Raw genomic sequence first — 25683 nt, forward strand, 5'->3', positions numbered from 1 at the left:
ATAATTTGGCCCCTCAACAGTCTGAAGGATTGTGGTCCGGCCCTCTGCTTAAAAAGTTTGAGGACCCCTGACTTAAGTAGCAAAGAGCTAAACAGATGAATCTTTATTTCTGTATAGAATAAAACTTTCATCTTTTTAGAAGGTCATGGAGAAAGCCAAACAGCCTTAGTATAATCATTCCCACCCAATCAAAATATCTTCATTGGAAAGCACATACATATTTACTAAAATACCAGACTCATGAGAATAGTGCAATCAGCCCTTTTGTCTGTGTGACAAATGCCTTCCATCATACTGAGAACTGTATAATAATTTTAATTGAATTGAGCTGGTTCCCGAAAACATGCCACACTCACCACACTGCCCTTTGAAAAATCTTTTCTGGTTAGCCACCTGATCGCCATTATTGTGGAGCTAGGATCGGGCAGATCTATGTCAAACAAGCTCCCTTACTCCAGCTGTCCCTTAATTTTAGAACAGAACGGATTCAGTACATTATCCATGTAAAAGACTCATTGCCTCATAATCATTCCAGAGTTTGCTCACTCTCTTTGACCTTTTACTTGAAATACAGATATCTTTGGTTCACAATATGGAATGATCTACATGTAGCCATCACATAATTGCTCTACTAAGAAGCACAGTTTGTCTCAAGACCTAGCTGAACCTCTTCTCAGTTTTATGATGCATTCCAAATATTTTCTTTACTTAGATTGCAAACACTAAAACTCATGACCCCATCCCTTTTTCTCCAAGCTATATATTGTGCAGACAAGTAAATGGGAAGTAGCAGTTCTATTGCTATAAGAGTGAAAGGATTACGAAATGAATACTAGAGTTGATGAGAATTTTTGTAGGGGTAAGATGCTTTCAAGACAGTTCACACAGCAATGGATCAGAGTCAGTACATTTTTATTCTTATAAGACAGGAAAATTGTGATGCAGAAGTTGTAACATGGTGGTGAAACACATGCTTTGCATGTAGAATAGCAGTGGCGGAAGTGCAGGCCATAAGGCTCTTCCACACTTTTCGAGACCCTCTACACCTCCCTTTCCCACCCAAAAGGGTCTGCTAAAAGTAACTCTCAACCCAGGGTACAATTTTGTGTCATGGGCTGTTGTAGTGCAGGAACTGGTCTTGTTTAGACCAGAAGTAAACTGGAAGATAACTTAGTTTGCTTTCTGGTTAGAAAAAGGGGTTTTACTCCATGCAGAGAGAAGAAAAATATGGTGGAATTGATTTCATGCCCCTTAATAGAGTGAGCATTGGGGGTTGGGAGGGAGTGGGTGCATGTTGTGTTGGGAAAAGCAGGTATGACTGCCTCACCAACTACCCCCAGCAGGTTAAGCATAGATCTATAAGTATATTCACCAAAATGGAAATCATAAAATAAGTGTAGGCTGGTGAAAGAAAAATACATACCACTCAATACATTTTCAAAGAAGTTTTCAAGTGGTCTGTAGAAAAGTCAGAATAGTTTTGTTTACTTGTACATTGCATGTTGGTTGTTGCATTTCATTCATTCATATTGTTTATTTAGTTTAACAATTGATAAAGCATGTTGGACTATGTGGTAAGGGAACCAATCAGTATTATTTCCATGTTGTGTCTTTTGCTGGTAACAAATTTTCTTGTTAAAGAAATAATGTCCAGGAACACACCAGCTTTGTTAATGCAGGTATTCAAGAGAAGACAGAAAAAGAAAACCATGAAGGTTTACTACTCTTTTGTGAATTTCCCAGCTTTGTTCTCCTAGTAAAATATAATTATAGTTGCCTTTTAGAGGTGATTATCTCCATCTGTTGTGTACATTGCTTGCAGCCTTCACCACTACTGAAGATAGCACTCAATTCATTACCTAAACCTTCAAAACTGCTTAGAGACAATGAACTCATATTAGTACCTAGGGAATTTGCAGCAGTTTGTTACACGATAGATTGCTGTTACCTAAAATATCTGTTGCAGCTGAAGGGAAGTGCCAAAACCACAAAACTCCAAACTGTTAAAAATGGATAATGGTAAGCTTTTAGTGAATGACAGCTTTACCACTCCTGGCTCAAGGTTCATCTTATAACAGTGCTGTGTGCTTGAAAGCTGGCCAACCAATGTAGCCCCCATCTGAGCAGTTGCTAGACCTGGAAGCACCGCATCCTGAGCCAAAGGGAAAAATGTTGAACAATAATATAAATGCTTTGAATTGCCTAACAAGATAGTCTAGATTAGAAGAAGCATGTTTGTACAGTGGACCCTGGACTTGAACTACCCCATTGCTCATTGGTCTGCAAGGATCTACTTCTCTTCTTCCAGACCCAGCTTGAAGGATTGCCTCCCAAAACTGCTGGGAAAAGTATTGGCTCATCTACCCTGATGTCGAGTTTGGTGCTTATAAATTAGTCGGGAAGCCTGTGGCCCTCAAGAAGATGCCTGATATCCTTGAGCATTGATAGAACTGTTGGAAGTTGATGGCCACCATTTGTGGGGTTATAGTTCCACAACATTCCTAACTGCAAAATATACATTTTAAAAGTGGTTTCAAAAATGGGATGGAAAGCGTGCAAGTTCTGGCTGTCATTATTACTTGATATGGGTAGGAACTCTTGATCATTTAAAGAATAGTGTCAGTCATCTTAGGGCCCACGGAAGGTAGCAAATAGATGTTTAACGTTAGGCAATCTGTCATTTGGTTGAGTGAAATCAAGTTTGGAATACATTCATTGCAGTCAAGTCAAAATATAACTTCATCCAGAAAATATACTTAAATTGTTGCCCCTTAACTATGGTGTTGTTCTGGAGTAAGAGATTTTAGTTGTTTTCGAGATGTATAAGTATTTTCATATAAAACTAATTTCATTTTGATTAGTTATGTTTCTCTATTCTCATCCTTTAGAGGTTCTGTTTCCTAATTTGATTGATGGTTGTACAAGTATATCAGCAGCCTGAGTTCTTGATGCATCTTTTTGTTTAAAATTCTACATTTGTATTCCACGTGTATATGATAATAATAATAATAATAATAATAATACTTTATTTTTCTATCCCGCCACCATCTCCCTGAAGGGACTCGGAGCTGCTAACATGGGGGCGCAGCCCAAAACAGAACAAAGTATAACAGTTTAAAACACATGTCAAAAACTAAAAACAAAGATACAACAATCAAATAAAATGATCAATTAAAACATTACATACTATAAAACATATAATAACCAAGCAAGTGAAGTAATAATACAAACATCAACCACTATGGGTAAAAAGGGGGTTGGGCCTAAGAAGATATTCCTTTCTTCTTGTTAAATGTTAGGTATTTACTCAGTCCTCTTTCTTTTCCCAACAAACCTATTTTTAGCTCTTCATTCGGAAGCCTTCCCAATATCATTTTATTACTGACTTGCAACCTACTTCTGCTTCTTCTTCAGTCAGTGTTTGGAAATTATGGATTGCCTCCTTCATATGCATTGATCTTTGAGCCAAGTCAGAGAGATTTTTGGCTCTGAGAAGGAATATCATTTTACAGTGAGGAAAGAGTCTCCACATTGTGGTTTATGAAGTTGTGACACATATTCTCAGGTTCATATTTAATAATAAAATGCTATTTTTGTTTAACAGGTCATGTATGCACTTCAGAAATAATTAGTCCAGAAAATGTTAATCCATTTGACATACAAAGACTAAAATTACTTTAGTTGTATGAGTTTTATACAAAAGGTGTTTAATTGTTTCCTTAATTTAATTTGTATTTTCCTCTTCCTCTAAGAATTTTTTTAAGATGGGATACTTAACATGGCCATTTTATCCCTCCCACAATGTCATGAGATAGTGGATCAGCCTCAGTGGAATCAGCAAACATGTCCTCTACACGTTTGGTCTTATTGTGGTCTGAATAAATAGGATAAGGTGATAAAACTGAAAATAAAAACCCAACTTATGAGTAACCAAAACTGTTTATGCTTGATTATATAAGTTAGCCGGGAACAGTAGTATTATACAGGAAATAGATATGCAAAAAGCTTGATTTTAACCACTTTAGATGAAACAGTAATCTGAACCGGCCCAGTGTTGCAAATTTTTCAACTCTATGAAACCTAGCAGCGCAATAAGAGACACCTATATGTTGGGGATATTAATATTGGAAGGATGGTATTTCTGTCATGTAATGACACCATCTCTGGAATATTTTTTTTAAATTCCATTGCATGCTACTGTATTTTCTGTCAAAAAAGGTTAGTACTTAGTTATACTATGTAGTCTTTCTCAATATATACCCATTCAGAACAAAAAGGTAGTCAGCCTTCAAATATGAATCTTCCAAACCAGTGTTGTTTGCAGTCTGGTCTACTCTGCTAATTTAGTCTAATCTATGTCTTTAATTTTTGGGTAGGATCATTTCAAAGGGGGGAAACAGGGCAAATAGATATGTTTTTAAGAGATATTAGTTCTTTATGTCTTCTGCATTGGAATATGCAGTTAGTATGCTAGCAATGGGGGAAAATGCTAGTACAGGCTATCCCCGAGTTACAGACATCCGACTTACAAATGACTCCTAGTTAAGAACGGGGGTGAGACAACAGGAGGTAGGAGAAGTCTACCACAAGGAAGGAAAATTCACTCTTGAAAGAGTTATCATGGAGAAAAGGTGTGTTCACTGAAGCTTTCCCACCAATCCTTGTTTCTATCATAAGCCTTTTTTTTCAAAATCCAATTATCACAGGGACTGAAAGTGATGTTTAATCTTCTGAACAGGGGCACAGACAGCACAGGAGTGTTAACTCTTCCCTATGTTGACACAGTGCCCTCTTATATTTTTATTCTATTTCCCAATTAAAGACTAGGGATCGAGGGGATTAAAATTCAGTAGTTTAATTCTTCAAGTACCCTTTCTTGACCTTTTACACATATTTGTACTCTTCCGCCTTAGCAATGTTTTAGTTAAATCTTATCTTATCCACATTCTTTCACTCCATCCTTGCTCCTTTTCTCTCCCTCCTCCCTTTTCTCTTTTCTCTTAACCCATTCTAAATTTGTGGAAATTACTTTACATTTCTTGGTCTTAACACTTATGCTATCCGCAGCTAATGTGCATATGTGATAAATAGGATGTGTGGGTTGAATGAAATTGTATGAAAGGTGTACAAATGGGGCCTGGCCAAGACTGAAGACATCATCCGAAGAAGAATGGCATGGAAAACTGCAAAAAGCTGATAAAGGAAAACTGCTAAACTGCTAACATCACCAAAGACAATGATTAACTCTTGGATGAAAACAATATGTTTACATAGTGAAAGACAATGGCTCCTTACGTTAAGAAGAAAAACTAACATCACTTAAGAAAGAAAAGCCAACATCTGTCCAGAACTGATGGAATCAGTATGTTTTAGCTGCAAAACAACTTGTCGGTCATTTATAAGTTTTTGGAACAACAAGAATGGCAAACAGCAGGAGTCTGGTCACATGCCGCTTTCTCCAAGGGATGGAGAAAGATGGTGCATTCAGCAGAATTGCAGATTTGCCTAAATTCGGTTGTCTTCTCCAGGAGACGGAAGAAGGGATGGTAATATATACATGATGAATGAATGAATGGTTTGTGAATGCTGAGTAAAATGAAGTATCCCCTGTGTTTGTTTAACCAATGTATCTATAGTCTATGTGTCTATCTTCTTTCTGTGTCTGTGATATATTCTGTCTCAGTGGAAATGGAATAAAACATCTTTTTCATTTTTAAAAAGTATTCATGACATACACACACACACACACACACACACATCTATATATGGTTGGAGTTAATGTCCCCTTTCTTACATACAAATTCAACATAAGAACAAACTTACAAAGCCTGTTTGTAACTTGGGGACTTCCTGTATCTGTTACAGGAGCAGTAAGGTAGTGGTCACTCCAACTTCAGAATACAGACTTGGTGTCAAAAACCGCCCCTTCCTTCCTTCCGTCCTTCCTGGCAGTTCATCTATTGAAGATAGCACAAGACTAAAATGTTTGATGCGAATACATGTCTCATTACCCAGAGGAAATGTTGGAGCAAATATTAAGCATAAAATGTATAATCTTAATACAGCAATAGAAATCTCATTTTAATACATACTTTTTAAATGTTGGGTCCTTAAAAGACATCGAGTAGTATCTTCTATCAAATATAGAACTAAGTTTTGCCTTTGAAATGTCTACTCTCAGTGGTTTGGCTATGGCTACTGAGATGAGAACCCAAGTACTAAGTTTAAATCCATTGGCTTCCACCCAGAGAAGGTCTTGCAGAATAAACTTAAATAGTGGCTTCCCACCCCTGAGAATTGTGGCATTCTTCTTATATAGGATAAACTTTGGTACAGGAAGCTAGGGAGAAGGGGGTGGGTGGCTTTGTTCATAGAGGTGCCTATTCTTAATTTTCAGTATTCTTTCCTTAGCTCATTGCAGAACAAGTTGGCTGTTTCCCAGAGCTTTTCCATTATTTTATTTATTGTGTCAGAAGCAGACTGAGTTATAACGAATAAAAAGACACAAAGTAAAAAAAAAAACCCATGGCATTATACGAAATTTCTTTTGACCAGAAGCTGGACACTTCGAGTGCTGCTGGTGTAGTGGTAAGAATGTCCTCCATTGTGCATGTGGCAGGGCTCAGACTGCATTTTCCATTCATCAAATGTTACAGAGAAAAATTACTGTATTTCTCTCATGGTTGAAGGGAAGCTGATTCATAAAGATTAACATGAGCACTTTATATTTTGAAAGAGTTTATACTGTCCTTCAGTGGTAAATTGAATCATGGTGATCTGAACAGAAGTCAAAACATGTGTCCGTGAAAGATTGCTATTGTTGCTGTCATCATCATTCATTCATATTGCTCAATCTTTGTACACGGCAGTTTACAAGAGGTTAGATTTTCCCCTCACATTAATTCTGGTCGTATCCAACTCTGGGGGTTGGTGATCATTTCCATTTCTAAGCCAAAGAGCCGGCATTGTCCGTAGACACATCCAAGGTCATGTGGCCGGCATGACTGCATGGAGCGCTGTTACTTTCCCACTGGATCAGTAACTATTGATCTAGTCACATTTGCATATTTTCAAACTTTTAAGTTGGCAGAAGCTGGGGCTAGCAGCGGGAGCTTACCCTGCTCCCGGCATTTGAACCGTTGACCTTTCAGTCAGCAAGTTCAGCAGTTCAGCAATTTAATCCGCTGCGCCACCAGGGGTTCCACTTCACAAGAAAAACAACAAAAAAGTTTCTTGGCTCTCACCTATATAAGACAGGACACAAAAGGAAAGGGGATGGCAGTGTCAGAGGGGATACTTCCATTTCTTATCTCCCGGCATATCACAAATGTACATACTAAAGAAAATAAGTAGATGTACTTTGATACTAGGTTCTCAATGTTGGGTGTAAGCAACCAGCGAAGACTATTTTTTTTACGTATCTTGTTTGATAATTTTCAAAAGTATCTGGAATGGTAGACCTGTTAAATCTCAGCAATTTTCCACCTAGCATTTGATTCACATGAGAAAACAAAACAGAACTATATATTTTGTTCGGTGCAAGACAATATAAATCACCAATGCAGATTACCAGTAAGGAAAAAAAAGGGACAACATCCATATTATCCTTGTAAACAAACTGTCTGCTTACAAGTTTACAATGAATTATCCTTGCTTTGCTGGCATTTTCTAGTGGAGTCTGGAAATGGTGCTTCTGTTAAGGGGTCAAGTAACTTATAGAAAATTGTTGGCACCCTTGAGCTGTACTCTATTGCCTAATGGGAAATTGTGAAGTACAGCTTCCTATGACTCCATATTTCAATCTATATAGGGGCACTGGATTTTGGCAAAGTTGTCTGGAACAATTTGGATCCCTGCCTAGTTTGTGAGGCTGGGAAACTGGCAGGAAGACTGGCAGGAAGACTGCCTTCAGCTCTGCAGCTTGGAGACTAGGCAAAGCGGTCTTTCTTCTATCTCAATTCTTAGGTTAGCAACCTTATGTGCTACCTACAAAATTGTACTGATAATGGGAGCTCAGATAAGTTACTTAGATATTTTGTGAATGATGTTGAGTTATTAGAAACATTGTATAGCTTGTCTGTTCACAGCAGAATATATTTACTATAGGAGTGGCTATATATTAATGCAAGTACAGTAGAGCCTCACTTATCCAACACTTGCTTATCCAACGTTCTGGATTATCCAACGCATTTTTGTAGTCAATGTTTTCAATATATCGTGATATTTTGGTGCTAAATTCATAAATACAGTAATTACTACATAGCATTACTGCGCATTGAACTACTATTTCTGCCAAATTTGTTGTCTAACATGATGTTTTGGTGCTTCATTTGTAAAATCATAACCTAATTTGATGTTTAATAGGCTTTTCCTTAATGCCTCCTTATTATCCAACATATTCGCTTATCCAACATTCTGCCAGCCCGTTTATGTTGGATAAGTGAGACTCTACTGTATATTCATTCATTTTTTAAACTCAGTATAGTTTTATGAACTCACAAATCCTACAGTATTGTAAGTTACAACACTTTTTCTATAAATGGCATACAGTTCTGGCTACAATGATGTATATAGCTATATTGGTTTTTCCATATCATATCCAACAAGACCAAGATTCTGTAGCTTCTTTTTGTGTTGGAAGAGGCACAAAGGTACATGTTGCAAACTTCTTGGGAGGAGAGCAATGACCAACTTCCATAAAATAGTAAAGAGTAGAGACATCAGATTGGCAACCAAGGTCTACATAGTTAAAGCAATTGTATTCCCCATAGTAACCTATGGATGCGAGAGCTGGACCATAAGGAAGGCTGAGCGAAGGAAGATAGATGCTTTTGAACTGTGGTGTTGGAGGAAAATTTTGAGAGTGCCTTAGACTGCAAGAAAATCAAACCAGTCCATACTCCAGGAAATAATGCCCAACTGCTCACTGGAGGTATGGATATTAGAGGCAAAGCTGAAGTACTTTGGCTACATAATGAGAATACAGGAAAGCTTGGAGAAGATAATGATGCTGGGGAAAATGGAAGGAAAAGGGAAGAGGGGCCGACCAAGGGCAAGATGGATGGATGGTATTCTTGAAGTGACTGGCTTGACCTTGAAGGAGCTGTGGGTGGCGATGGCCAACAGGGAGCTCTAGCGTGGGCTGGTCCATGAGGTCACAAAGAGTCGGAAGCAACTGAACGAGTAAACAACAACAACACTAGTACTAGTAGATGATGTTCACAATAGTCATCTTCAAGAGCCAATCTAATGACATCACAGAGGACCATTTAAGCTACCAACAGCCTTTATGGTACAAATGGACAGGCAGACATATTTTGACTTTTATATATTGGCAGTCCCCAAGTTACAAACACCTGACTTACAACTCATAGTTAAGAACGGGAGTGAGACAACAGGAAGTGAGAGAAATCTATCCCTTTGAAGGAAAATTCACTCCTGAAAGAGTTGTGAGGAAAGGGTGTCTCCACTGAAGCTTTATCATCAATCCTTGTTTACAGAACAATCCAAAATTTTCAAAATCCAATTATCACGGGGACAGAAAGTGAGGTAAAATCTTCTGAACAGGGGCATAGACAGCAAAACAAACAGCACAGAGGTGTTAACCCTTCCCTATGCTACTCAAAGTACACACATATATCTGTCTGTCTGTCTATCTATCTATCTATCTATCTATCTGTCTGGAGTTACACTTAAAAATGTTCCTCTTCCAACTTACATCAAATTCAACTTTAAGAACAAACCTACAGAATTTACCTTGTTCATAACTTGAGGGCTGCCTGTATATAGATTTAGCATAAGATTGCAGCATCTACAGTGTTATGGCAAGGGTTTGTGCACAGGGAAGTACTTTTTCTAATTTCTTTGTTCAAGAAAGGTTCTGTTGTGATAAAAATTTCCTCAGATGATACTCCATTCACAAACACATACTCTGTGTCTAATGGGATGCATGAATTTGCCTCAATTGGACTTCAGCTGTTTTTCAACCCTCTGTTCAACAGCTATTATAGCAGCCAAGCCTGGCACCAAATCTGCCTCCTATCCAAGATGGATGAGAATAGCCCTTGTTTGCTCTTCTTTTTCCCCTGGATTCCTGGCAGAGACCTGCAGAAGCCTGCCTTTGTGCTTTTCACAATAGAGTAGCATTTATGCATAGAAAGGGAAATTAAAGAACTACAGGGCGTGATTAACATGGGAATCTAATCTTACTCTTGCCAACAAAAGGGCCTTTTCTTCTCCACCTGCTATGTGGGTGTGAAGAATTAGAATTAGGATGTAGGAATGTGTATGAAATGCTTTTTGGTTATTAGGAAACAGACAACTAATCATTACCCATTCAATATCGTAAGGCGCTTAGATATATGATCATGCAATTTCTGTACTGAATTATTTCTAGTTGAGAGCATATGTCTGTAGAGTTAGATGCTTGGATGTGGGAAGTCACAAGAATGCAATCTCAACTTCTTTTTTTGCAGCTCTTGTGACCATGCTGAGACCTGGTTACAGCCTTATTACGCCATCTCAGCATGATGCTGAATCATGTTAATGATATGATAGGTACTATAAATAGATTTCTTTTCAGTGTCAGCTACTACTCTGCTCCCTGCAGATTAGCGAGACCTAGGATATCATCTGATTTAGGAGAAATAAAGGTTGAAATTGTTCACATGGGGCTCTTTTCAAATTCTTATTTTGCTTGTAAGGGAGGGAGAATCCTTTTAGACACTAAAGAAAACCAATTAAACCAGACACTCCAAATCAACACTTTTTTTTCAAATTAATTTTTATTATAGTACAAAATTATTTTTTCTTTTCGATAAAAACAAAAGTGCGGAAAAGGGGAATCAAGAGCAATGTTATAGTTGGAAGGAATTGATTCCATCAATTCCTCCGTAACCAGCTCTTCTCTCTCAAACCTGATGCTGGAAATTACACAGGTATGCTACAGGGACCCTGAATATACCTTTTGGGCCCGTTCTTCTGCCCTGGAGGGCAAAGGAAAGGAAAGAAAGCACGAGAAGGGAAGGCTGAGCATATCAACATGTTCCCGTGCCTGTAAGACTCCTGTAAGACTGTGGACCCCACACTGATTTTCTAGAAACTTGTGAACTCTCAACGCTATAATATCATTTCTGAAGGAAAACGAAGACTGAAACCCAAGGTAATGAAGGTTGCCTTGAGGGACGGTCTGAGTTGGCCTTCAGGGAAAATGGAGAGCGAACCAGTGTGGAGGAGGAGAGGAGAGGGGAGAGGAGGGGAGGAGAAGAACCTCCCCTGCAAGGGAAGAATTTTAAAGAACTGTAAGACCGGATCAGAAGACTAGCGCACTAAGAACGGCACTGTATTATCTACATTATCTATTACCAGGCTGCCAAGTGGAGTTTTGTTTGTCTGCTTCCCGCGGGGGCCTGTGGAGATCGTGGTCTGGGGCAACGGTGCTCATGGTGCCTCTCCAGTGGCGTGGCTGTATGAAACACCGAGCGCCTGTTGGACAGAGGAAAGTGCAGGAAGGCTGTCCGGGAGTGCTTTGGGGCTCTGGGGTGCTCCGAGACAGCGTGTTTGGCGGCGGCATGGACAGCGTCGGTGCTGAAGGTGTGCTCTGGCTGTGTGCTCATGACGAGTTGTGGCAGCAGAGGAGCCCACTGAGATGGCCTACTCGGGGCTGGTTGGTGGCGTGGAAAGTTTGGAGGGCGCTGCTTCGCCGCCCTGGTTGTTGAATGGTTGTCTGGCCTCCCAATAATTTCATTGTTGCTATTCTGCGATTGTTGTGAGGACTAGGCCCCCCGGTGGTCGGTCAAACTAGCTTTGTTATCATCATTACCTGTTACTACAACTACCGATATTGGGCCTGACCTCGGTCATTATACTACTGTAGCAGCGTGGTGAGCCAGACTGTAAGCACTTTATCCAAAAAACTGTAAGCACTTAATTATATAAACTGCTGCCTGCCAAGCACTGTATTAACTTTATTAACTGAGTATCTTATTATGCACTTTTTGGACAATACTGCCGCCTATTAAGTATCAAATACTCTTCTGGACTTGGCACTTTTGAGCACTTGAGCACTTTACTAGAAGAACCTTGACTGCTGTACTTGAGGAACTGAGTTGAACCACCTATCTTATACACCTTGGAAGCCCTACTGACTTGACAAACTGTCTTGTAAATTAAGTAGTAGACTGTAGCCCGAGCACTGAAGCACCTTAGTTTTATCTGTGCTGCTATATTTAACATCTATTATGAGTTGAACCGTGCAATTTAATTGAGCATTAATTTTAAAGGGCAGGGAAGGTGGGCAAGAGGGTGGGAAGGTGAGTTGCTATTGCTTTTATCTTGCAAGTATATTGGGCACTTGGGCACTTTACTAAAGGCTGGGAAAAACAACAGTGGAAGAAGGAAGTGATATTATAAGACCCTGCACATCCTTAACAACTATTATTACCACTGTGATGGACCAGGTAGAGGGGAGGGGGGCATGTATCAGCAGGGGGGCCCTATCAAAGTAATCCAGGGGAGGGGAAGATACTGGAAAGGGAGGCATAATTTAATTCGGCCTAGGGAAAGAAAGAGAGTACTTGTAGATCTAAAACAGCCTCCTGACATAGGAAATTTGGGTGCCCAGGTTAGTGGTCCCTCCGACCTAAAGGTAGTGCTGCTGAACGCCAGGTCTGTCAATGGAAAATCAGCCATTATTCAGGATTTTATCCTGGATGAGTGGGCAGACCTGGCGTGCATAACGGAGACCTGGTTGGATGAGGCTGGGGGGGAATCAATCTCACCCAGCTGTGTCCACCAGGTTACACCGTGCAGCACCAACCAAGGTCTGGAGGGCGGGGGGGGGGGGGGGGGTTGCATTAGTCTATAAGGAGTCCATCCACCTGACCAGGTGCCCCATCTCGCAGTCAACCTTGTTTGAATGTGCCCATCTGAGGGTAGGTGGCCGGGACAGTGTAGGGATTCTGTAAGTGTACCGACCACTCTGCTGCACTACAGTCTCCCTGCTTGAGCTAGCCAGGGTGGTCTCAGGCCTGGCATTGGAGTCTCAACAGCTAATTGTTCTGGGGAGCTTCAATGTCCATGCCGAGACCACTCTATCTGGGGCAGCTCAGGACTTCATGGCCACTATGGCAACCATGGGGCTGTTCCAATTAGTATCTGGCCCTACCCACAGAGCAGGGCACACACTTGACTTGGTTTTCTGCCAGGGATGGGAGGAAGGTGGCGGTGTGGAGGAACTCACAATTGCTCCGTTGCCATGGACCTACCATCACCTGATCAGGTTTAGACTTGCTGCACCCCCTAACCCCCGCAGGGGTGGTGGGCCTATTAAAATGGTCCGCCCCAGGAGTCTTATGGATCCGGATGGATTCCTGATGGCTCTTGGGGAGTTTCCCACTACCTCGTCTGGTGATTCTGTCAACACTCTGGTCGCTCTCTGGAACAAGGAGACGACCAGGGCGATAGACATGATTGCTCCAGAACGTCCCCTCTTGAGGACCCGAGCTAAACCATTTCCTTGGTTCACTGAGGAGCTGGCAGCGATGAAGCAAAAGAAGAGGGGACTAGAGGGCATTTGGCGTTCAAAGCCGAGCTAGTCAAATCAAACACGGCTATGTTCCTATCTTAGGACATACACCACGGCAATAGATGCTGCAAAGAGTATTTTCTTTGCAGCTAATATTGCATCCGCAAGGAACCGTCCAGCGGAGCTGTTTCGAGTGGTCAGAGGTTTGTTATATCCCGCCTCCCAGAACGGGATCCCTGACAACTCGGCAGCCTGCTGTGAAGCATTTGCTCGGTTCTTTGTGGACAAAGTCGCTTTGATCCGCTCTGGCTTTGACACCATGTTAACGGCAGTCGCTGCCGATATGCTACCGAGCCCAATTCAAAGTTCTGGTTTTGACCTATAAAGCCCTAAAAGGTTCTGACCCAAACTACTTGTCCAAACGTATCTCCTCCTGTGAACCAACTAGGTGTTGAGATCATCTGGAGAGGCCCTGCTCTCGGTCCCACCTACCTCGCAGGCTCGGCTGGTGGGAACGAGGGACAGGACCTTCTTAGTAGTGGCTCCCCGGCTATGGAATGCTCTCCCCAGTAGTATTCAACAAGCCTCGACACTTCTAAGTTTTAGGAAAGCAGTCAAGACATGGCTTTGTACTCAAGAGTTTGAGGAATAAATATCTGAGGTGATATGGCTGAATCAAGGCATATGCGAAAGGTGTCAGAGGAAGAATCTAATTACTCACACATTTTAATATTTTTTTATAATTCACGTTTTAATAGAGTTAATATAACTTTTAATTGATTTTGGTATTGTTATTGTTTTATTGAACTGCCACTGTTTATTGAATGTGTTTTTGGGGCAATGGAATTTGCCGACTGTTGTAAGCTGCCCTGAGTCCCTATGGGTGAGAAAGGCGGGGTAGAAATGATGTAAATAAATAAATAAATAAAATAAAAAAATAAAAAAGGTGGGGCAGAGGAAAGGAGAAGGAAAACAGATATAGAAAAAAAGAGAAAAAGAGAAAAACGTAATAAATAAAAAGTGATGCACAAAAGGGAAAAAATGTTTTGAATTTCCCCATGTATTTCCTTCCAACATTTTTTTGCTTTTTCACAGATCCACCATGTATGGAAGAAGGTACCTGTCTGGTAGCCGCATTTCCAACATTTGTTTGATAGATTCTTATAGCATTTAGAGAGCTTTTGTGGAGTTATGTACCATTGGTACATCATTTTTTGCCAGTTTTCTTTTAAGTGATATGAATATGTCTATTTAATTTATTGTTCCAAATTTTCTCCCTTCTAGTTTAATTGAGTGGCCTAAATTGAGTGGGCCCATTTGACCATGCATTCTTTGATTTGTTCTTCTTGGTGGCCCATTCTAATAGTCTTTTATATATCTTTGCAATTATTTTATTTTCTGTTTTATTTTGTCCCAAAACAATTTTTTCCACAAAGCCTACTTCTTTATCTTTTTTAAAATGCTGTTTTGTCTGTCTGTACTGGAACCATGTGAAGTTTCTGAAATTTTGTTTAATTTTTTTCTTATTTTCCAATATTTTGCCAATAAAATTCTCGCTGCTGTTGACAGATAAGTAAACAGTATGTCTTCATTTCTATTGAGCTTCGTGTCTTTGTCGGTTATTCCTAGGAGGTAATATTCTGGTTTTAAAGGGAAAGATTTTTTAATTATTTTCTGTGTCTCGACATGTATTATTTTCCAATATTTCTGAGTTACCTCACATGACCACCATGCATGGTAAAAAGAGCCTACCTGGATTTCGCACTTCCAACATTTGTTTTGGACATTGGGATACATTCGGCCTAATTTTTCCGGTGTGATATACTCCGGAAAATATATTCCGGTGTGAAAGATTTTGAGCCAGTTTTCTTTCAAGTCTGTCGCATATGTATACTTTAATTTAACATTCCAAATTTGTTCCCATTCGTCAAATTTGATCTGTCTTCCTATATTTCTGGCCCATTTTGTCATGCATGTCTTCACTGCTTCCGTCTCCGTCGACCATTCTAGCAATGTATTATATAAAATTGTTATACTTTTTTTCCCGTTCCTTAGCAGCTTGTCCCAAATCGTTTCCTTTTCGTTAAAGCCAATTTTATTATCTTTCCCAAATTGTTCTTTTAATTGTAAATATTGGAACCAGGTTAGATTAGGGTAAATCCTTTTTAAGTCCTCTTGTTCTTTCAATTGGAATTGATTCCCTCTTTTTGTTAGGATTTCATTATATGTTGGCCATCGTTCCCATCCGAGGATTTTTCTTTGGTTGGCCTCCAGAGGAGAAATCCACATCGGTATTTTCCTATATAAGTATGGCTTATATTTCTCCCATACCTTTATGATAGCAGATCGTACGAAGTGGTCTCCGAAGCCTTTTTCAATTGTTCTTTTATCGTATCCGACATAGGCGTGCCAGCCTCGGCGTAGGTCAGATCCTTCCAGATCTAACAATTTATCATCTTTCAGAAGAGCCCAGTCCAGCACCCACGTTAGAGCCGAGGCCTCAAAGTAAAGTTTTAAGTCGGGGAGGCCAAATCCACCTCTGTTCTTAGAGTCAGTCATTATCAGGTTTTTGATTCTTGGTCTTTTTCCTTTCCATAAGAATTTTGAAATTTCCTTATTCCAACTATTGAAGGTTTTTGCACTCCGGATAATAGGAAGATTTTGAAAAAGATAGAGAAGTTTGGGTAGGATATTCATCTTTATTAATGCAATTCTACCCAGTAGTGAAATTTTGAGGTTAACCCAGTTCTTCAGATCTTTACTTATTTCTTTCCATTTTACATAATAATTATTTTCTAGTAGATGTGCGTTTTTATGTGTTAGCCATATTCCCAGGTATTTTATTTTGGGGGACACGGCGATGCCCACACTTTTTTGTAGTCTTTCTTGATTTGGTTTTGTTATATTTTTTGTGAGCATTTTTGTCTTGTTTTTATTTAAGTGGAAACCCGCCAAGTCGCCGAATTCTTCCAATTTGTCTATCCATTTCTGCATATTATTCCTTGGGTCCTCGATGATACATATGACATCATCCGCGAAAGCTCGTAATTTATAATCCTTTTGTTTTATTCTTGCCCCTTTTAGTTATTTATCTTCCTTGATATTTTTTAAGAGTATCTCAATGGCAAATATAAAAATGAGGGGTGAGAGTGGACATCCTTGACGGGTTCCTTTCTCAATTTTAATTTCCTTTGAGGTTTGGCCATTGATCGATAATCTTGCCCTCTGGGATTCATATATCTTTGCGAACTGAAATCCAATATCTATTTCTTTAAAAAGTAGTTTGAAAAAGCCCCAATTCAGGTTATCGAATGCTTTTTCAGCATCGATTGATAAAAGTGCCAATTCCTTTTGATGATTTTTGTCGTAATATTCGATAATATCTAGGATGCATCTTATGTTGTTCCCCATTTTTCTACCCGGTAAGAAGCCTGTCTGTTCTTCCGAAATCCAAGAGTTTAGAAATTTTTTAAATCTATTTGCTAATATTCCCGTAAAAATTTTGTAATCCAGATTGAGTAAAGAAATTGGGCGATAGTTTTTTACCTCTGCTGAATCGGCATTATCCTTAGGAATCGTAATGATGTCCGCTATTCTCCAAGAGTCTGGAATTTCTAGGCCCTGTAAGATTTGGTTCATTATGATTTTAAGTTGGATGGATAGCTCATTTTGAAATGTTTTATAATAGCAGGCCGTGAAACCGTCTGGTCCCGGCGCTTTGTTCCCCTTCAACGATTTTATCGTCTTCTTTATTTCTTCTTCTGTAATTTCTTTGTTTAGTAGCTCACGTTGTATTTCAGAAATTTTCTCTAATTTTTGCTTGCTTAAATACTGGGCTATTTTTGGATAGTCTACTTGGTTCTCTTTGTATAGTTGGGTGTAGAATTGGTGAAATTCCTCAATAATTTCTTCATCTTTGGTATGAATTTTGTTTGCCCCCTTTATTTTGGTTATTAGTTGCTGTTGGCGCTTTTTCCGTATTTTCCTGGCTAACCAGGCTCCTGGTCTGTTAGCGTTTTCAAAGTTATCTTGCTTTATGAATTTTAATTTTTTGGCAATATTCTCCAGTTCCATACGGTCCTTTTCTTTTTTCAAATCCTTTAGTTGTTCTTGAATTGATTTATCTTTTGGGTTCGTTTTCAATAGTTTTTCCTTTCTATCAATTTTTTTTCCCAATTCCTTTATTCTTTGAAATTTTTGTTTATTCTTTCTAGCCTTTTGCTGAATCAGGTAGCCTCTCATTACGGCTTTATAAGTGTCCCAGATTGTTTGAATTTTTGTCTCCTCTGGAGTGTTTATTTTAAAGAATTCCTTGGTCAATTCTTTGTATCTAATTATATCCTCTTCTGATTTAATTAAGTTGTCATCCAATCTCCATTTGTAACTGGGTGGTTTGTAATTTAGAATCAATTCAATTGGGCTATGGTCAGATTTGTCTCTGGCCAATATTTTCATATCCGAGACTTTGGTCACTATAGAGTTGGATGACCATACCATGTCAATACGTGACCAGGTTTGGTGACAATTCGAATAAAAAGTATAGTCTCTTTTTGTGGGGTTGTGGTAGCGCAAAATATCTTGCAAATTAAATTCCTCTTTCATCATAATCATATTTTTGGGGAGCAACCCTCTATCTCTTTTATTGGATCTTTTACCCTTTTTTGTTTTGTCCATCTTGTCGTCTAGAATTCCGTTGAAGTCGCCAAAAATCATTATATGTTCGATTTCTGTTTGGGCTATCTGCTCCCTTAAATTTTTGGTGAATTGTGTTTTAGGGCCGTTTGGAGCGTAAATATTACAAATTAGCGTTTTTTGGGTTCCTATTGTTATTTCGACTCCCACGAATCTACTGTAATTTAGCTTCTTCTGTAATTATTCTTCTGTCGCGTTATTGGTCAGTCCGTCGCTGATAGGGTCCAGATCGGGTCCTCTTCTAATTCTTGCGGTCTTAATCCTGGAGAATAAGATGGGGTCCTCTCTGATTTCTCCTCACTTCAACTTAGATGGATGTCACCTTCTATCAGTGTCCTAATTGGAGCTGTTCTACTCTCCTCTCATCCACTCTTTGATCCCCCTTTGTCTCTTAGCCCTAATGTTGTTATTTTTTCTTGGCTTTGCTAGTCTACTGGAGCCTCAATTCGTCTTGCGTTTCCCGTTCCTTTTTCTCTCTCTCCCCTGGTTTGTTTCTGCCCGGACCCTATTTTCTGTCCGCCACTTCCGCCTCTTCTTGTGCGCGATGTACTTTTTGCGCTTGGTCACGCTCTGGTCGGGAAGAAGTTCCCTGCGGCTCCTCTTCTCCCGCGTTACTTCCTGGATTGGCAGCTTTTTGTTTATGAAGAAGCGGGGCGTGGGCGGATCAACATGGCAGTCAAGGTCAGTCTCACAATGACTTTCCGGGCATTTAGTTTGGGAGGAGATGAATATTTAACTTCTTAATTAAATCCCAAATCCTTTAAAGCCTTTTTGCTCTTTGGCTCTTTTTGCAAAATCACGCCGCTTTCTGTGTGACGATCCGCGCCCTCCGCGGTTTGGTAAAGTCTATTAGAGTCCTTTACCGCCGCTTTGGAGGCATGCGTTCCCCCCTGGTTTGATCTCCTTCCCAGGGAGAGGGGAGCTTATGGCTCTACCCGATCGTCTTGCTATTAAATTTATTGTTGTTTGTCTAGTCCCGTTCTTTAGCCTTCATTACGTCCTAGTCAAAAGATTCACAAATTTTTTGACCCCTCCTGGGTCTTGTTCAGTTAAATTTCTTAATAGTCTAAGCCAGTATTGTTCCCTTGGTAACGAGAAAGTTTTTTGCTGGAAACTCACAGTCTCCTTTCCGGGCGGTTTCGCTTTCTCCAATTTTCTTTCTTTTAAAATGAGCTGGGCTGGCGGTTATTGCGGAGTCATGCCGCTTCCCGCTTAACGGTCCGCGCCCTCCGCGACTCGGACCCTCCAGACCACCCGGTCGGAGCGGACTGTTGGAAGCCCGAGTCGCTTGGGAGGCTTGCGTCCCCCCCTGGTTCGATCCCCAGGGAGAGGGGAGCTTAAAGCTCTACCCAACCGTTCCAGCGGTGGCCTTCCTTGAGGAGCTCTCAGGAGGTCCGTCCCGCCGCCATCATAGCTCCTTTTTTTTTTCTATTTTTCTTTTTCCGTACCAAATGTATATGTGCCAGCCTCTTAAATAGAATCTCTCAATTGTCAGTATATTTTGTCTTTATAATGTAGTTCATGCTTTAATCGAGACCAGACCCCATGCCTCATCGTATGCTCTCAAGTCCGGTAATCCAAAGCCACCTCTTTTTTTCTCAATTAAATTTGTATCCTTAATTCTTAATTTTCCTGCCTTGCCATATAAATTTTGTTAATTCTTTATTCCATACTTTGAATATCTGTATATTTCTTATTACTGGGAGCATTTGAAATAAATTTAACATTTTTTGGAGAATGTTCATCTTTATTACTGCCGTTCTGCCCATTTAGGTATTTCAAATTTTCCAAATCCTTCCTTATCTCCTTCCATTTTTGTTCATTCTTGTTTTTCATAAGTTGTGAGTTCTTTGAGGATATTGTGAGACCCAAATACTTTATTTTGTTCACAATTTGTAGGCCTGTTATTTTTATAGTCCTTCCTGTCTTTGTTGTCATATTTTTGTCAATATTGTTGTTTTATTTTAGCTAATTTTTAATACTGCTAGTTTCCCGTATTCTTACTTATCCAATATCTTATATTTCCTATTGGATTATCTATTATGCAGATTAGGTCATCAGCAAAGGCTCTGTTTTTATTTTTTTTTTTGCTTTAGTCCTTTTAAATCTTTTAACTACTTTTTAAATTCTTTTAACTGCCATGGGAATATGGCTATTTTCTCTCATACTTCTTTCCTTGGATTTCTAGTTGTAGCAGGAAAGAGCATGGTAGTTCAAATTTCTGTATGGATGAGGGTTGGTTGTTAGTAGTAAAGCTCATATATTTCATGACAAACATTACAGATTTACTTCTGACATTTCCAAATAGGATGAAAAAGTGTCTTTTTTTGAAATCATAAGTAGTTTGCTGTCAATCAATGTAAACAATACAGAACTGGGTGGTGCTTTGTCTGACACTAAATAAATCAACGTCTTACGTTCCTTTGTTTGATAGGGGTGGATGAAGCCTTATTTATTTTTTAGGCAGGAGCACTTCATTCCCTCCCTTTGTTAGATTACCTTAATCTGGGTGTAATTTCCAGCCTTTATTAGTACTGCCCATGGTTGGTGCTAATAAGAATTTGCAGTTCTAAAAAAATCAACAAGCAAAAAGATTATTAGACTTTTAAAAGTTTAAACAGGATGAAGGATTAAAACTGAAATTATTTGCACGTATGTTTTAGAAGAACTTAAGAATGTATTGAGAATCAGTACAATACCGTACTTACTCAGATCTAGTGCACCATCAAATCTAATATGCACTTCAATTTTTAGCACCCTGAAATCAAAAAAAGCACTTGCTGGCAAATGTAGTGTGCAGCAGCAGAAAGTGCCCTCTTTATAATTTGGCCAAAAAGGTGTTGTTGCTATGCATTTAGAATTACTTTTTTTAAAAATAAAAAGTATTACATCACCGAATCTTCCAGCAATGAAGAATAACACTATAGAGTCAGGTAACCCTTCCCTTAAGGAGCTTAGAAAGATAAGGCAGAGAGAGGGAAAGAAAATGGAAAGAAAAGGAAGGTGAGAAAGAAAAGGCAGAGATAGGGGAAGGGAATGGAAGGAAGGTACAAGAAGGAAAGAGAGAAAGAAAATGCAGAAAGAGGGAAAGAAAATGGAAAGAAGGTATAAGAAAGAAAGAGAAGGTGGCAGAGAGAGAGAGAGAGAGAGAGAGAGAGAGAGAGAGAAAGAAAAAGAAAGAAAGAAGGAAGTTTTGTGGCAGCCTTTCCCAGCGTGCCATGGGGCTAGGCAGATTGAGTCCAACGAACGGGAGATGACGCGAGGAAACATGGAGCCCCATCCCTCCTTCCTTCCTTCCCTCCCTCCTTCCTCACTCTTCTCTTTCACGGAGTCTGAGAAGAAGGTCAGGAAGGGAAGGGAGCCTCACTGGGGAGCCTGGGGCCATGATGCCTTCTGCTGCTGTTACTGCTGCTGCTCCTCTGTCCTGGAGGCTCTCCTCCGTCTCTTCCTCTTTTGCTGCTTGCCTGCCTGTCTTCCTTGCCGGGATACTGTCTTCACCTCCACCTCCTCCTCCTCCACTTCGGGGCCTGCGGTGAGGGAGTGAGCTCTGGCAAGATGGCAGCCCTGGAAAGCCAAGGAGGCCGCGCCTCTTCCACCTTTGCTGCCTCATGAGGTGAAACGCAAGTGACCAGGAACAGAAGAGAAAAAGGTGAAGGCGACTGCGACCATGAAGTTAGAGGAGGAGTGGCCTTCTTGGCTTGCCAATGCCGCCGCCTTGCCAGGGCCAGTTCCCTCATTATCCATATACCGCAGGCCCTGAATCAGTGACCCTGGCAAACCAAAGAGGCTTCTCCTTCTCCGCTTTCTCCTTTTTCCTCAGGTCCCGGGGCCTGCAGTAAGTGACCACCGAAGGAGCCTGTCCTGGCAAGGCAGCGGCCCTGGCAAGCCAAGTAGGCCGTGAATTGTGGCAAGCATTAGATTAGATTCGCATTACGTGAATCTAATGTGCACCCAATTTTGACAGGGCCATTTAGCCAAAAGTGTGCATTAGAATAGTGTAAATATGGTACTACAAGGCAAGTGTTGTATGGTTTCTATATACTAGATTGTAAGCAATTCCAATGCTGTGTAAGCAATCTAGTTGCTGCATTGTGAAACTGTCTGCAGTTTCTGAGTTATCGTGCAACTCCAAGTAGACTGCATTACAGAAGTCTAATTGCGAGGTCACTAGTGAACTATTATATCTAGGTTATTCATATCTATGAAAAAAATACATCTGACAGGGCTGTCGCAGCTGCCTCCAACCACTCATGCAGTCTGTTGGACCCAGAAGTACTTTCAAGTTACATAGCTGTTCCCTTTAGGGCAGGCAACCTGCAGCTCACAGGCAGGCCTGAAAAAGGCTTCCCTAGGAGTTTCTGTAGACAAAAGTGTGTGACTCTGGATCAAAAAGTGATGATCTTGGGCACTCAAAGGTTTGGCTATCAATAAAGACCCGAAACAAATGCACATACTCTAATCTTTTGTTTCCTTGGGCAGCAATCTCTCAGCTTCAAGTGGACCATATAATTATGCAAACAGTGTGGGTTTATCTGGGCTGACACAGGAAATCACCTATCTCTGCATATACATACAATTGATTTTGTTAATTTTCTGATCTGGGAAACAGCCAGAGGAATTTAGCCAATCTTTGTGTTCTCAAAGAATTATCTCAACAGGGTTATGGAGGTGACTGGGCTACATTTTGCTACATTTTATAAAGAAGTTTATACATTTTATATATAAGAAATAGATTTGAGGGGGGGGGCATTGTGGCTTGACAATTCAGCAGCTCAGCGCTTTAACACACTGTGCCACCAGGGGCCCTACCTTTGAGTCTAGAGAGAGCTTTTTAGCGGAGGGTCACTTTTTCAAAGTGATTGGCACCACTACCTAATAGCAAGGCATTTACCACACACTGAACCCCAAATCAGTCTCACACTGTTAGACCTTACACAATTTATGTTGGTTTCGATGCTGATATAGTTACATTTCTGCAACATTATTGTGTGTGTATGGTGCCTGTTGATGTATGATGGATTTCATGATGAATTTTATAGGGTTTTCTTAAGCAAGGAATACTCAGAGGTGATTTTGTCATTTCCTTCCTCTGAACCATAGCTTATAGCACCTGAGATTTATTGGTGATCTCCCATCCAAGCACTAACCAGGGCTAACCCTGCTTAGCATCCAAGATCAGACAGGATCTTTCATGTCTGATATTTAAGCCCTATTGAATACTTGTTGCTCTTGTTGTTGTGTGACTTATGACAATCTCAGGCAAATCTATAGTGGGATTTTCTTGTTAGGACTTGTTCAGAAAAGGGGTTATCTTTGCCCTCCTCTGAAACTGATAGGTTCTGACATGTCCAGAGTCACCCAGGGAGTTTCCATGAGTGAGTGGCAGATTCAAACCAGTGTGTTATTGAGTGCTTAAACCACTGAACCACATTGGCTCTCCATAGTTACTGTAATTACCTTTAGAAGCTGTCATCTTTCTCCCCTCCATCTACTTATAAAAGGCCTTAGCAAGTTTCTCTTGGAGTTGTTCACCTTGCTGCCTTCTTCTATATGGTCACGTACAGCCAATCCAGGTGATGAGTCAGAGAAAAAGAGCAAACATTGTACAATGTGTTCTGTACAAGGGACTAAGGTGAGCAACATCAGTTATAGTAATTATATACTGTATAGTTATGGAAACATATCAGGAGGTTCGTTGCCATTACATGTAAGTCACTTTGAAGAATTAGACAAAACCTGTCAACAAAAACGATAACAGATTAGATGATGAGACTTTGCAGTTTTCTTACAAATGAGTATAGGGCTATTATGAGAATGAGAAAAAGCTGAATTTCACAGCAGAAATCCCAAGGACCATTTTAAAAGATAACATTCAACAATGTCGTCTTTTGTATTCTGTTGCTTATTGTATTCGTTCTTTATGTACAAAGTCAATGTAATTCCAATGAAAGCGTTTCCCCTCTAAAATAATATTTTTCACCAATATTTGAACCATTCCTAGATATCTAAAAACTGTCAGCAGTCAGTGAACTGGAAACAATTCAGTTGCTCAAAGAACAATAATTACTAGCTATAAGAGAGAACTTAGAATACTCAATCATTACGTTTCTCATAGATTTATTTGTTGTTTGTAATAACTTCACACAGGAATATTTTAAAAAGTATGTCCTGTTCTTTATCATCCCCATTTCCATCCTGCACTGAAATACTCTAGGAGTACATATTTTCACATCTTAGTAATTCTTAACTTGTTTTACAGGTGATGGATCAATTGAAACGTACATGTTGATGTGTTACATGCCCTTCTATTAAATTCTTTGCTGGAATTAAATTTAACCCATATTGTAAACCTTATTCTATTCTTATATCCACTGAGCCAGGTAAACCATCATCCTTTCTTCTCTTTGTTCTTGGCTACAGGTTTACAAAAAATCTCTCCCCGGATAAAATCAATTTAAGTACACTCAAAGGGCAGGGGCAACTGACTAACCTTGAACTGGATGAAGAAGTTCTGCAGAATGTCTTGGATCTGCCCACCTGGTTAGCCATTACTCGGGTATTTTGTAACAAGGCTTCCATCAGGGTGAGTTAAAATCATTTAAATATTACTAGAAACATTTACAGTATTGAACATGTTTCACACTTTTATCCACTTACAACTTTAATACTATGCAAGGTTTATTTTTCCCAACTATTTTATTCTTGGATCCAAGTTGCTGATCTTCCTGTAATTGTGCTATTAGCTCTGCTGCCATAATTGGCACAAAAGGATCAAGCTCTCAACCCCAGGTGCTTCAGAAATTACAAGGACTCTGGTCACATTCAATTTCCATTAGTGGTACATTGTTAGGCTTCACATCTGCAATTGTTCTATTTAACTGTAAAATTGTAAAGAATTAATTAAATAGTCACAGTTGCACATTAATAGTCTCAGTTGTACATTTGCATACAGATAATAGAGCATAATGTGTTCTTGAAAATATTCCCTCAAGCTTTTTTTTGTAGCAGGAAATAGATTTTTCAGTTGAAGCGAGTAATCATTTAAGCTCCATTAGGATTAGGCATAGTGGCACAGACCTCGTGCAAAATGGTTTAGGAGATTGCGAATGAAAAGTGAAGCTTTGATTTCTCCTGTTCTCACAGTGGAAACTCTGTGAAATCTGCTACCAGCTGTAAAGCTGTTTCTCATGTTCGTGCTTTCTGACATGGGTATTAATGCTTGCAACTTTTTTTAATTGCAAGTTTTGCTGTCAGAGATTTCTGCTTCACTCTCAGTAAAACAATGGAAAAGCCATGATAGTGGTAAAGTTGCTGATTTTCATTTTGCTTCTTTGCCAATGTATCTGAAGGACTTTTTAGTTCCTTTTTATGATATGAGTGTTGATATCCTCAGTAACAAATTTACAGAAGTGTAGCCCTTATTAAAATGTAGAATGAACATAAGAAGGGAAAAAACTGTTAGTTGC

General features: G+C 39.8%; 1 protein-coding gene across 1 annotated transcript in view; it reads left to right on the forward strand.

Annotated features, from left to right (window-relative positions):
• Window positions 1-25683, forward strand: part of bltp3a (bridge-like lipid transfer protein family member 3A) — an 88156-nt gene that overhangs the window by 8624 nt on the left and 53849 nt on the right. Inside the window, exon 2 of the mRNA XM_062979679.1 lies at window positions 24638-24800. Coding sequence (XP_062835749.1) covers window positions 24638-24800 — 163 coding nt within the window. The remainder of the gene's footprint in view (window positions 1-24637; window positions 24801-25683) is intronic.

This window comes from Anolis carolinensis, chromosome 4 (genome assembly GCF_035594765.1).
Source record: "Anolis carolinensis isolate JA03-04 chromosome 4, rAnoCar3.1.pri, whole genome shotgun sequence".
Taxonomy (NCBI): Eukaryota; Metazoa; Chordata; class Lepidosauria; order Squamata; family Dactyloidae; genus Anolis; species Anolis carolinensis.